Here is a 13,586-nt window from a genome sequence, read left to right on the forward strand (position 1 = left end):
ATTCTCCCATAGGAAACAATGGGGCTGTTTGAGCTGAAAAAAAACCTAACACCTGCAAAAAAGCAGCGTTCAGCTCCTAACGCAGCCCCATTGTTTCCTATGGGGAAACACTTCCTACGTCTGCACCTAACACTCTAACATGTACCCCGAGTCTAAACACCCCTAACCTTACACTTATTAACCCCTAATCTTCCGCCCCCGCTATCGCTGACACCTGCATATTATTATTAACCCCTAATCTGCCGCTCCGTACACCGCCGCCAGCTAAGTTATCCCTATGTACCCCTAATCTGCTGCCCCTAACACCGCCGACCCCTATATTATATTTTGTTAACCCCTAATCTGCCCCCCTCAACGTCGCCGACACCTGCCTACACTTATTAACCCCTAATCTGCCGACCGGACCTGAGCGCTACTATAATAAAGTTATTAACCCCTAATCCGCCTCACTAACCCTATCATAAATAGTATTAACCCCTAATCTGCCCTCCCTAACATCGCCGACACCTAACTTCAATTATTAACCCCTAATCTGCCGACCGGAGCTCACCGCTACTATAATAAATGGATTAACCCCTAAAGCTAAGTCTAACCCTAACACTAACACCCCTCTAAGTTAAATATAATTTACATCTAACGAAATTAATTATCTCTTATTAAATAATTTATTCCTATTTAAAGCTAAATACTTACCTGTAAAATAAATCCTAATATAGCTACAATATAAATTATAATTACATTGTAGCTATTTTAGGATTAATATTTATTTTACAGGCAACTTTGTATTTATTTTAACCAGGTACAATAGCTATTAAATAGTTAAGAACTATTTAATAGTTACCTAGTTAAAATAATTACAAAATTACCTGTAAAATAAATCCTAACCTAAGTTATAATTAAACCTAACACTACCCTATCAATAAATTAATTAAATAAAATACCTACAATTACCTACAGTAAAACCTAACACTACACTATCAATAAATAAATTAAATACAATTCCTACAAATAACTACAATTACATAAACTAACTAAAGTACAAAAAATAAAAAAGAACTAAGTTACAAAAAATAAAAAAATATTTACAAACATAAGAAAAATATTACAACAATTTTAAACTAATTACACCTACTCTAACCCCCCTAATAAAATAACAAAGACCCCCAAAATAAAAAAATGCCCTACCCTATTCTAAATTAATAAATTTAAAAGCTCTTTTACCTTACCAGCCCTGAACAGGGCCCTTTGCGGGGCATGCCCCAAGAAAATCAGCTCTTTTGCCTGTAAAAAAAAACATACAATACCCCCCCCCCAACATTACAACCCACCACCCACATACCCCTAATCTAACCCAAACCCCCCTTAAATAAACCTAACACTAAGCCCCTGAAGATCTTCCTACCTTGTCTTCACCTCAACAGGTATCACCGATCCGTCCTGGCATCCGGTGCTGAAGAGGTCCAGAAGAGGCTCCAAAGTCTTCCTCCTATCCGGCAAGAAGAGGACATCCGGACCGGCAAACATCTTCTTCCAAGCGGCATCTTCAATCTTCTTCCATCCGGTGCGGAGCGGGTCCATCTTGAAGCAGCCGACGCGGATCCATCCTCTTCTTCCGGCGTCTCCCGACGAATGACGGTTCCTTTAAGGGACGTCATCCAAGATGGCGTCCCTCGAATTCCGATTGGCTGATAGGATTCTATCAGCCAATCGGAATTAAGGTAGGAATATTCTGATTGGCTGATGGAATCAGCCAATCAGAATCAAGTTCAATCCGATTGGCTGATCCAATCAGCCAATCAGATTGAGCTTGCATTCTATTGGCTGTTCCGATCAGCCAATAGAATGCAAGCTCAATCTGATTGGCTGATTGAATCGGCCAATCGGATTGAACTTGATTCTGATTGGCTGATTCCATCAGCCAATCAGAATATTCTTACCTTAATTCCGATTGGCTGATAGAATCCTATCAGCCAATCGGAATTCGAGGGACGCCATCTTGGATGACGTCCCTTAAAGGAACCGTCATTCGTCGGGAGACGCCGGAAGAAGAGGATGGATCCGCGTCGGCTGCTTCAAGATGGACCCGCTCCGCACCGGATGGAAGAAGATTGAAGATGCCGCTTGGAAGAAGATGTTTGCCGGTCCAGATGTCCTCTTCTTGCCGGATAGGAGGAAGACTTTGGAGCCTCTTCTGGACCTCTTCAGCACCGGATGCCAGGACGGATCGGTGATACCTGTTGAGGTGAAGACAAGGTAGGAAGATCTTCAGGGGCTTAGTGTTAGGTTTATTTAAGGGGGGTTTGGGTTAGATTAGGGGTATGTGGGTGGTGGGTTGTAATGTTGGGGGGTATTGTATGTTTTTTTTTACAGGCAAAAGAGCTGATTTTCTTGGGGCATGCCCCGCAAAGGGCCCTGTTCAGGGCTGGTAAGGTAAAAGAGCTTTTAAATTTATTAATTTAGAATAGGGTAGGGCATTTTTTTATTTTGGGGGTCTTTGTTATTTTATTAGGGGGCTTAGAGTAGGTGTAATTAGTTTAAAATTGTTGTAATATTTTTCTTATGTTTGTAAATATTTTTTTTTTTTGTAACTTAGTTCTTTTTTATTTTTTGTACTTTAGTTAGTTTATGTAATTGTAGTTATTTGTAGAAATTGTATTTAATTCATTTATTGATAGTGTAGTGTTAGGTTTTATTGTAGGTAATTGTAGGTATTTTATTTAATTAATTTATTGATAGGGTAGTGTTAGGTTTAATTATAACTTAGGTTAGGACTTATTTTACAGGTAATTTTGTAATTATTTTAACTAGGTAACTATTAAATAGTTCTTAACTATTTAATAGCTATTGTACCTGGTTAAAATAATTACAAAGTTGCCTGTAAAATAAATATTAATCCTAAAATAGCTACAATGTAATTATAATTTATATTGTAGCTATATTAGGATTTATTTTACAGGTAAGTATTTAGCTTTAAATAGGAATAATTTATTTAATAAGAGTTAATTAATTTCGTTAGATGTAAATTATATTTAAGTTAGGGGGGTGTTAGTGTTAGGGTTAGACTTAGCTTTAGGGGTTAATCCATTTATTATAGTAGCGATGAGCTCCGGTCGTCAGATTAGGGGTTAATAATTGAAGTTAGGTGTCGGCGATGTTAGGGAGGGCAGATTAGGGGTTAATACTATTTATGATAGGGTTAGTGAGGCAGATTAGGGGTTAATAACTTTATTATAGTAGCGCTCAGGTCCGGTCGGCAGATTAGGGGTTAATAAGTGTAGGCAGGTGTCGGCGACGTTGAGGGGGGCAGATTAGGGGTTAATAAATATAATATAGGGGTCGGCGGTGTTAGGGGCAGCAGATTAGGGGTACATAAGGATAACGTAGGTGGCGGCGCTTTGCGGTCGGCAGATTAGGGGTTAATTATTGTAAGTAGCTGGCGGCTACGTTGTGGGGGGCAGGTTAGGGGTTAATAAATATAATACAGGGGTCGGCGGGGTTAGGGGCAGCAGATTAGGGGTACATAAGTATAACGTAGGTGGCGGTCGGCAGATTAGGGGTTAAAAAAATTTAATCGAGTTGCGGCGATGTGGGGGGACCTCAGTTTAGGGGTACATAGGTAGTTTATGGGTGTTAGTGTATTTTAGGGTACAGTAGTTAAGAGCTTTATGAACCGGCGTTAGCCCAGAAAGCTCTTAACTCCTGCTTTTTTTCTGCGGCTGGAGTTTTGTCGTTAGAGCTCTAACGCTCACTTCAGAAACGACTCTAAATACCGGAGTTAGGAAGATCCCATTGAAAAGATAGGATACGCAAATGGCGTAGGGGGATCTGCGGTATGGAAAAGTCGCGGCTGAAAAGTGAGCGTTAGACCCTTACCTACACGACTCCAAATACCGGCGGTAGCCTAAAACCAGCGTTAGGAGCCTCTAACGCTGGTTTTCACGGCTAACGCCAAACTCTAAATCTAGGCCTAAGATAGCTACAATATAATTATTATTTATATTGTAGCTATATTAGGGTTTATTTTAAAGTTAAGTATTTAGTTTTAAATAGGATTAACATGCGGCTAGATTTAGAGTTTTGTCGGTAACGACCCGCGTAGCTAACGCTGGCTTTTTTCTGGCCGCACCTCTAAAATAACTCTGGTATTGAGAGTCCACAGAATGGCTGCGTTAGGCTCCAAAAAAGGAGCGTAGAGCATTTTTAACGCAACTGCAACTCTCGATACCAGAGTTGCTTACGGACGCGGCCAGCCTCAAAAACGTGCTCGTGCACGATTCCCCCATAGGAAACAATGGGGCTGTTTGAGCTGAAAAAAAACCTAACACCTGCAAAAAAGCCGCGTTCAGCTCCTAATGCAGCCCCATTGTTTGCTATGGGGATACACTTCCTACGTCTGCACCTAACACCCTAACATGTACCCCGAGTCTAAACACCCCTAACCTTACACTTATTAACCCCTATTCTGCCGCCCCGCTATCGCTGACCCCTGCATATTATTTTTAACCCCTAATCTGCCGCTCCGTAAACAGCCGCTACTTACATTATCCTTATGTACCCCTAATCTGCCCCCCACAACGTCGCCTCCACCTGCCTACACTTATTAACCCCTAATCTGCCGAGCGGACCGCACCGCTATCATAATAAAGTTATTAACCTCTAATCCGCCTCACTAACCCTATAATAAATAGTATTAACCCCTAATCTGCCCTCCCTAACATCGCCGACACCTAACTTCAAACATTAACCCCTAATCTGCCGACTGGAGCTCACCGCTATTCTAATAAATGTATTAACCCCTAAAGCTAAGTCTAACCCTAACACTAACACCCCCCTAACTTAAATATAATTTAAATCTAACGAAATAAATTAACTCTTATTAAATAAATTATTCCTATTTAAAGCTAAATACTTACCTGTAAAATAAACCCTAATATAGCTACAATATAAATTATAATTATATTGTAGCTATTTTAGGATTAATATTTATTTTACAGGTAACTTTGTATTTATTTTAACCAGGTACAATAGCTATTAAATAGTTAAGAACTATTTAATAGCTAAAATAGTTAAAATAATTACAAAATTACCTGTAAAATAAATCCTAACCTAAGTTACAATTAAACCTAACACTATACTATCATTAAATTAATTAAATAAAATACCTACAATTACCTACAATTAAACCTAACACTACACTATCAATACATTAATTAAATACAATACCTACAAATAACTACAATGAAATAAACTAACTAAAGTACAAAAAATAAAAAAGAACTAAGTTACAAAAAATAAAAAAATATTTACAAACATAAGAAAAATATTACAACAATTTTAATCTAATTACACCTACTCTAAGCCCCCTAATAAAATAACAAAGACCCCCAAAATAAAAAATGCCCTACCCTATTCTAAATTACTAAAGTTCAAAGCTCTTTTACCTTACCAGCCCTGAACAGGGCCCTTTGCGGGGCATGCCCCAAAGAATTCAGCTCTTTTGCCTGTAAAAAAAAACATACAATACCCCCCCCCCAACATTACAACCCACCACCCACATACCCCTAATCTAACCCAAACCCCCCTTAAATAAACCTAACACTAAGCCCCTGAAGATCATCCTACCTTGTCTTCACCATACCAGGTTCACCGATCGGTCCTGGCTCCAAAATCTTCATCCAACCCAAGCGGGGGCTGGCGATCCATCATCCGGCAGCTGAAGAGGTCCAGAAGAGGCTCCAAAGTCTTCATCCTATCCGGGAAGAAGAGTAGATCCGGACCGGCAACCATCATCTTCCAAGCGGCATCTTCTATCTTCATCCGATGAGGACCGGCTCCATCCTTAAGACCTCCACCGTGGACCCATCTTCATCCGGCGACGTCCAACTGAAGAATGACGGTTCCTTTAAGGGACGTCATCCAAGATGGCGTCCCTCGAATTCGGATTGGCTGATAGGATTCTATCAGCCAATCGGAATTAAGGTAAGAATATTCTGATTGGCTGATGGAATCAGCCAATCAGAATCAAGATCAATCCGATTGGCTGATCCAATCAGCCAATCAGATTGAGCTCGCATTCTATTGGCTGATCGGAACAGCCAATAGAATGCGAGCTCAATCTGATTGGCTGATTGGATCAGCCAATCGGATTGAACTTGATTCTGATTGGCTGATTCCATCAGCCAATCAGAATATTCCTACCTTAATTCCGATTGGCTGATAGAATCCTATCAGCCAATCGGAATTCGAGGGACGCCATCTTGGATGACGTCATTTAAAGGAACCGTCATTCGTCGTTCAGTCGTCGGCCAGGATGGATGTTCCGCGTCGGAGGTCTTCAGGATGCTGCCGCTCCGCTCCGGATGGATGACGATAGAAGATGCCGCTTGGATGAAGACTTCAATCGGATGGAAGACCTCTTCTGCCCCGCTTGGATGAAGACTTCTACCGGATCATGGACATCTTCAGCCCCCCGCTTGGGCTTGGATCAGGACATCGGAGGAGCTCTTCTGGACCGATCGGTGAACCTGGTATGGTGAAGATAAGGTAGGAAGATCTTCAGGGGCTTAGTGTTAGGTTTATTTAAGGGGGGTTTGGGTTAGATTAGGGGTATGTGGGTGGTGGGTTGTAATGTTGGGGGGGGGTATTGTATGTTTTTTTTTACAGGCAAAAGAGCTGAACTTCTTGGGGCATGCCACGCAAAGGGCCCTGTTCAGGGCTGGTAAGGTAAAAGAGCTTTGAACTTTAGTAATTTAGAATAGGGTAGGGCATTTTTTTATTTTGGGGGGCTTTGTTATTTTATTAGGGGGCTTAGAGTAGGTGTAATTAGTTTAAAATTGTTGTAAGATTTTCCTTATGTTTGTAAATATTTTTTTATTTTTTGTAACTTAGTTCTTTTTTATTTTTTGTACTTTAGTTAGTTTATTTCATTGTAGTTATTTGTAGATATTGTATTTAATTAATGTATTGATAGTGTAGTGTTAGGTTTAATTGTAGGTAATTGTAGATATTTTATTTAATTAATTTAATGATAGTGTAGTGTTAGCTTTAATTGTAACTTAGGTTAGGATTTATTTTACAGGTAATTTTGTTATTATTTTAACTAGGTAACTATTAAATAGTTATTAACTATTTAATAGCTATTGTACCTGGTTAAAATAATTACAAAGTTGCCTGTAAAATAAATATTAATCCTAAAATAGCTACAATGTAATTATAATTTATATTGTAGCTATATTAGGATTTATTTTACAGGTAAGTATTTAGCTTTAAATAGGAATAATTTATTTAATAAGAGTTAATTAATTTCGTTAGATTAAAATTATATTTAATTTAGGGGGGTGTTAGTGTTAGGGTTAGACTTAGCTTTAGGGGTTAATACATTTATTAGAATAGCGGTGAGCTCCGGTCGGCAGATTAGGGGTTAATAATTGAAGTTAGGTGTTGGCGATGTTAGGGAGGGCAGATTAGGGGTTAATACTATTTATTATAGGGTTAGTGAGGCGGATTAGGGGTTAATAACTTTATAATAGTAGCGGTGCGGTCCGCTCGGCAGATTAGGGGTTAATAAGTGTAGGCAGGTGGAGGCGACGTTGTGGGGGGCAGATTAGGGGTTAATAAATATAATATAGGGGTCGGCGGTGTTAGGGGCAGCAGATTAGGGGTACATAGCTATAATGTAGGTGGCGGCGCTTTGCGGTCGGCAGATTAGGGGTTAATTATTGTAGGTAGCTGGCGGCGACGTTGTGGGGGGCAGATTAGGGGTTAATAAATATAATACAGGGGTCGGCGGTGTTAGGGGCAGCAGATTAGGGGTACATAGGGATAACGTAGGTGGCGGTCGGCAGATTAGGGGTTAACAAAATTTAATCGAGTGGCGGCGATGTGGGGGGGCCTCAGTTTAGGGGTACATAGGTAGTTTATGGGTGTTAGTGTACTTTAGAGTACAGTAGTTAAGAGCTTTATGAACCGGCGTTAGCCCAAAAAGCTCTTAACTACTGACTTTTTTCCTGCGGCTGGAGTTTTGTCGTTAGATGTCTAACGCTCACTTCAGACACGACTCTAAATACCGGAGTTAGAAAGATCCCATTGAAAAGATAGGATACGCAATTTACGTAAGGGGATCTGCGGTATGGAAAAGTCGCGGCTGAAAAGTGAGCGTTAGACCCTATTTTGAGTGACTCCAAATACCGGAGTTAGCCTAAAACCAGCGTTAGGAGCCTCTAACGCTGGTTTTCACGGCTAACGCCAAACTCCAAATCTAGGCCTCTGTTAATAAGAGAAATATTATTTAGATTTATTTAATTAATATTTAACTTAGGAGGGTGTTAGGGTTAGTGTTAGACTTAGGTTTAGGGGTTAATAATTTTATTACAGTGGCGGTGGTGTAGGGGGGGCAGGATAGGGGTTAATAAATGTATTATAGGTGGCGACGGTGTAGGGGGGGCAGATTAGGGGTTAATAAATTTAATATAGGTTGCGGCGGGGTCCGGGAGCGACGGTTTAGGGGTTAAACTATTTATTTAGTTGCGGCGAGGTCCGGGATCGTCAGGATAGGGGTTAATAACTTTATTATAGGTGGCGACGGTATAGGGGGGGGCAGGATAGGGGTTACTAGGTATAATGTAGGTGGCGGCGGTGTCCGGGAGCGGCGGTTTAGGGGTTAATACATTTATAAGTGTTGCGGCTGGGTCTAGGAGCGGCGGTTTAGGGGTTAATAACTTTATTTCGTTGCGGGGGGCTCCGGGGCGCCGGTATAGGGGGTAGAACAGTGTAGTTTAGTGTGGGTGCTTAGTGACAGGCTAGCAATAAAGCTGGGAAAAAGCGGAAGAGCAGCGAGATCGGATGAGTGATAACTATCACAGTCCGCTGCTCATCGCCCCGTACTTGGTGCGCAGCTTTTTGACAGCTTTATTGATAACTTAGGTGAGATTTTGCAGGTCGGCGGCGGCGATGGTAGGCGAGCTTAGGCGGGCGTATTGAACCGGCGAAGGCAGGTAAAGTAGACCCTTTGATAACTAGGCCCCTTTGGCTGGGGTGCCTTTGCCTTCTCCTGGTGGCCAGGTTCAGTATTTCCTAACAGTAAGGAATGATGCCGTGGACTCTCCTCATATTAAGGAGGAAATACATTGCGCAGATAATAAATATGTCATAGGGAATCTACCCGGTACTTGTTACAGATAATAAATATGTTATAGGGAATCTACCCCAGTACTTGTTACAGCAGTGGTCTTAAAGTACTGGCCCTGGGGCCATATGTGGCCCTCAAGATAGTTTAATCTGGCCCTCCCTTGCTTATTAAGTAAATTATTGAATTTGGCACCATCATTTTTTTAGGGTTCTAAGAGGTAACAAGTTGATCTATATAGGCAAACACAAGATAAATATAAATACAAGCATTGTCCAGCGTAGACTCCCGTTATGCACTGCTTGGATAACTGCCACTTTTTATCCAGTTCCAGAATGATCACTTCACTTGGTGCTCACAAGATAAATATACACAGTGTATGTCTATTTTGGACTACAACTCCCACCATGCACTACTACTTGGGTAAATGTCACTTCCAGTTTCTAATATATCCAGTTCCAGAGCACTCACTCTGTTCAAGTGGCCCCCATGGGAGAAGAACACTTGGCCAGTGACCCCGAATACAATGAGCTTGATACCCCTGCCCTAGAGTATTACTGCATTTTACACTATTATTCCCATTTAACAGTCCACTGTGCATAATATAGGTGTCCAACCAGGTGTATGTAAAGGATACAATATGTCTGAGGTTAGTGCAGTATCCATACAACCTATGGTTTTCAAGAGATCCCGCACTGCTGCTTTCTCTGCTGGTCCGGCAGTGTATTCTGTGTTCTGAAGCTTTAAAAACAAAACAAAACAAAGATAGGCAAATGAAGACCCATTATGAATAAGGTTGTCAGCTGTCCCCCAAAATACAGGACAATCCAGAGGCACAATGGTCAGTGGGGTCAAGCAGTGCTCCCACCACCAAAGCTCTACTTTAGACCCCGCTCTTGATCCTACCATGTACATTTTTCACTACTAGGAAGTCATTTTACCGTTTGGCTGCCAGTAACAATAATTGTACACCTTTGTTTGACAGTAAGCCATTTAACTGCCTCTCCCTTCTTTCTGCTCCATATTTGTAGTTCATTGAAGTAAAGGAGACCTTTTACATTTAACTAATATTTAGGGACTTTAAAAAACTGGAAATTGATGTGTGAAATATTTTTGTGAAGATTTTACTGGGCAGTCTGTTAAAGGGACAGTCTACACCAGAATTGTTATTGTTTTAAAAGATAGATAATCTCTTTATTACCCATTCCCTAGTTTTTGCATAACCAACACAGTTATATTAATACATTTTTTACCACAGTGATTACCTTGTATCTAAGCCTCTGCAAACTGTCCCTTATTTTAGTTCTTTTGACAGACTTGCATTTTAGCCAATCAGTGCTGGCTCCTAGGAACTCCACGTGCGTGAGCACAGTGTTATCTATATGAAACACATGAACTAACACCCTCTAGTGGTGAAAAACTGTCAAAAAGCCCTGAGATAAGAGGCGGCCTTCAAGGGCTTAGAGATTAGCATATGAACCGCCTAGGTTTAGCTTTCAACTAAGAATACCAAGAGAACAAAGCAAAATTGGTAATAGAAGTAAATTGGAAAATTGTTTAAAATTACATGCCCTATCTTAATCAGGAAAGTTTGTTTTGGACTAGACTATCCCTTTAAATTACTGGACTATTCATTTGTATACTAGACACCTGGCAACCCTAATGATGGCAGTTTGCACAGTTCTGATAACTAACCAGGCACAGAGCTAGAAGTAAACTTTTAAAGCAGGTGGGTTGGAAAACGCATTACAAGTTGAAAGGAAAACATTTGCGTGTGAGCAAAACCTGATGCACGCTGACTTCAGGAGCACGGATATCGCGACTGCGTTAACCTATTCTTCCCATAGACTTCAATAGAGAGCGCTTTTAAAAAAACCACATCGCTCACGTACTAACATGACACGCGCTAAACCCGAATGTAGTTATGAATAATTTACATTCCAATGTTCTTCTCGGAAAATGTTCTATTTATTTAAATATATATTTATATATATATATATATATATATATATATATATATATATATATATGATTATTTTTGCAAAATACATATACCTATATGAATATATACAGGTATATATATATATATATATATATATATATATATATATATATATATATTTATAGAAATGTCAATTTATTGGAATGTAAAATATTTACAGTAAAAACACAGTAAACCCATATTAAAAATGTTAAAATTGATTAAATAGGATTTTTCATGTTTAAATGTATGAGTGGAAAGGGCTCCAAAGTGTATATGAGTGCATATGAGTGTAATAGTTTTTTTAACCTTTACACTTTATGCTCGGTCTTCAGGCATGCTAATCCGTTGAGCACAAAAAATATTTGCGCTTGTTTGCAACCATTTGCTTTCAACTTGTAATATGCAAGTTAGTTAGTTGTCATGATATTGCTTATCGCATCCCATGCGAACAATAGTGCGCCACTTGTAATCTAGCCCAAAAAGAGCATAGGTTGAATAACAGTTAGAATAAACCCATGGATGTATAACCAGAGAGCCCAGGTGCAAAGTAGAGTTTTTGGCCACAAACAAATGATTCTGCATTAGGCAGTTTATAAACCTCCTTATTCTAGTGATCCAAGTGATGTTGGTATCTGCAGTACCAATATGGTCAGTTCTATAATAACACTTCGGCTATCATGCATTCTCAAAGTGTTTAGGCTACTACAGCAAACTCAATAAGTAATTGATCTAGTGATTTATTTTAGATGAAAGTTCCAGCTACTTTATAGGCCTTGGGGCCTCATTGAATTTTGATCTGCCTCAGTCAGCAGATTGGAAATGTGTGACATCTAGTTATAAGTTAAGGATAAGCAATCAGCAGGCTGAATAAATAAAAGATGACATTGCTAGCTCATTACTGGACAAGACTTGGACACGTAGTTGTCACCTGTATCCTTCCAGAGGAAACTGAGGACCACCCTAAATCCTATTCAGAAAATGCCCAGCCATGCCACTGGACTACCAAGACATACCAATTGACCATTCTGACCTGCCAACAGACTGAGTGAACCCAGCCCAGATTGTCCCCAGCCGGAAAAAACAAAGAACAAAACATTATTATTTACAGGTGCATATTTGGGTTATACTATCTCTGTGCCAAGGGCAGTTTTATGGGTTGCCTTCCCACTTCTATTATACGTATACAGATGTTTTATTTTATTACAAATCAGTGATCCCTGGTTGTCTGTTTGGGGAGGCCATACCGCCTCCATGGGTCACTGGTCTCCAGTTATGAGAAATACATGATATAAATAAGAGCTAAATTTGTTGGGGATGAGGTGGTTTGAGGGGCAGCACAAAAACTTATTATACCCCTGGGCATGTGTTATTTCATTGCTCATCAGAACCTGAAAAGGAACCAATAACCTTACTGGTTATAATGGTGTTTTTATTATCAGCAACACACATTCTCTTACATGTCATGTCAACGCTGCGTAAACAGCTAACACATGAAATTGTTATAAAGGACCCGGCACACAACAGGGGGTTTAGTTGCATAAGATGCGTCTCCTTTTCTCACAAGAGCCACAGATTTTCTTGTTTGGGTTACTGCCCAGTTATATCTAGTTATTACTTTGCCATGTTGCGCACTATGGGGTCAATTTATCAAGCTCCGTATGGAGCTTGAGGCCCTATGTTTTTCGCCGGAAACAGAAGTTATGAAGCAGCGGTCTAAAGACTGCCGCTCCATAACCTGTCCACCTGCTCTGAGGTGGCGGACAGAAATCAACACGATCGAACAGTGCCGTCACTAGGCTTGGTGTCACCCGGTGCAGTAACTCATGGTGTCACCCCCCTCCCCCGAAGTAATAAAAAAAAAAATATTATATATTTATATATATATATATATATATATATATATATATAAATATATATGGCGTATATATAAATATATATACAGTATACATCCAAAATATATGTAGCAAATGCCATTTCCTAAATAACAAGCACCACAGCATAACATTTTGGCTGAAAATAAATAACCCAAATATGTCACCATTCAGAACACTTGTGCTGAAGGGCTCGCCTATCTGTAGCACAATCAGTGCACGCAGTTAGCGCTCACTGTCATAACTGTACAGCGACAGACAGGGATGGAAGTTGCTTACTTGTCAGCTCAGCTGCACTGCGCCTGGTTGTGTGTGGTGCTCCCTGGCTGTCACACCGGAGCTGGCTTGGAGCTGCTCTTCCCTCGGCCAGCACTGTGCTGTTGCTCACTTCTGGCACCAGATCCCTTCATTACCATATCACTCAAGCACGACCACAAATAAACCATCCATGTGCATCACAAATGGGCTTCAGTCCGTAGCTGGCAATTAGAGATAATCCAGTGAGATGCTCAGTACCACTCTAGCACCCACTGTTCTGCTGTAAGTGTTCTTCAAATGGGGGAAGCACTGTGGGTGGTCGAGGGTTAAAGTCTGAAAGACTGTTAAA

At 40.3% G+C, this 13,586-nt stretch overlaps 1 protein-coding gene across 1 annotated transcript in view; it reads right to left on the reverse strand.

Moving 5' to 3' along the window:
- The window catches only part of MEI1 (meiotic double-stranded break formation protein 1), a 1,068,659-nt gene that overhangs the window by 57,013 nt on the left and 998,060 nt on the right, over positions 1-13,586 (reverse strand). Inside the window, 1 exon segment of the mRNA XM_053689435.1 lies at positions 9,762-9,865. Coding sequence (XP_053545410.1) covers positions 9,762-9,865 — 104 coding nt within the window.

Source organism: Bombina bombina, chromosome 7 (genome assembly GCF_027579735.1).
Source record: "Bombina bombina isolate aBomBom1 chromosome 7, aBomBom1.pri, whole genome shotgun sequence".
Lineage (NCBI taxonomy): Eukaryota > Metazoa > Chordata > Amphibia > Anura > Bombinatoridae > Bombina > Bombina bombina.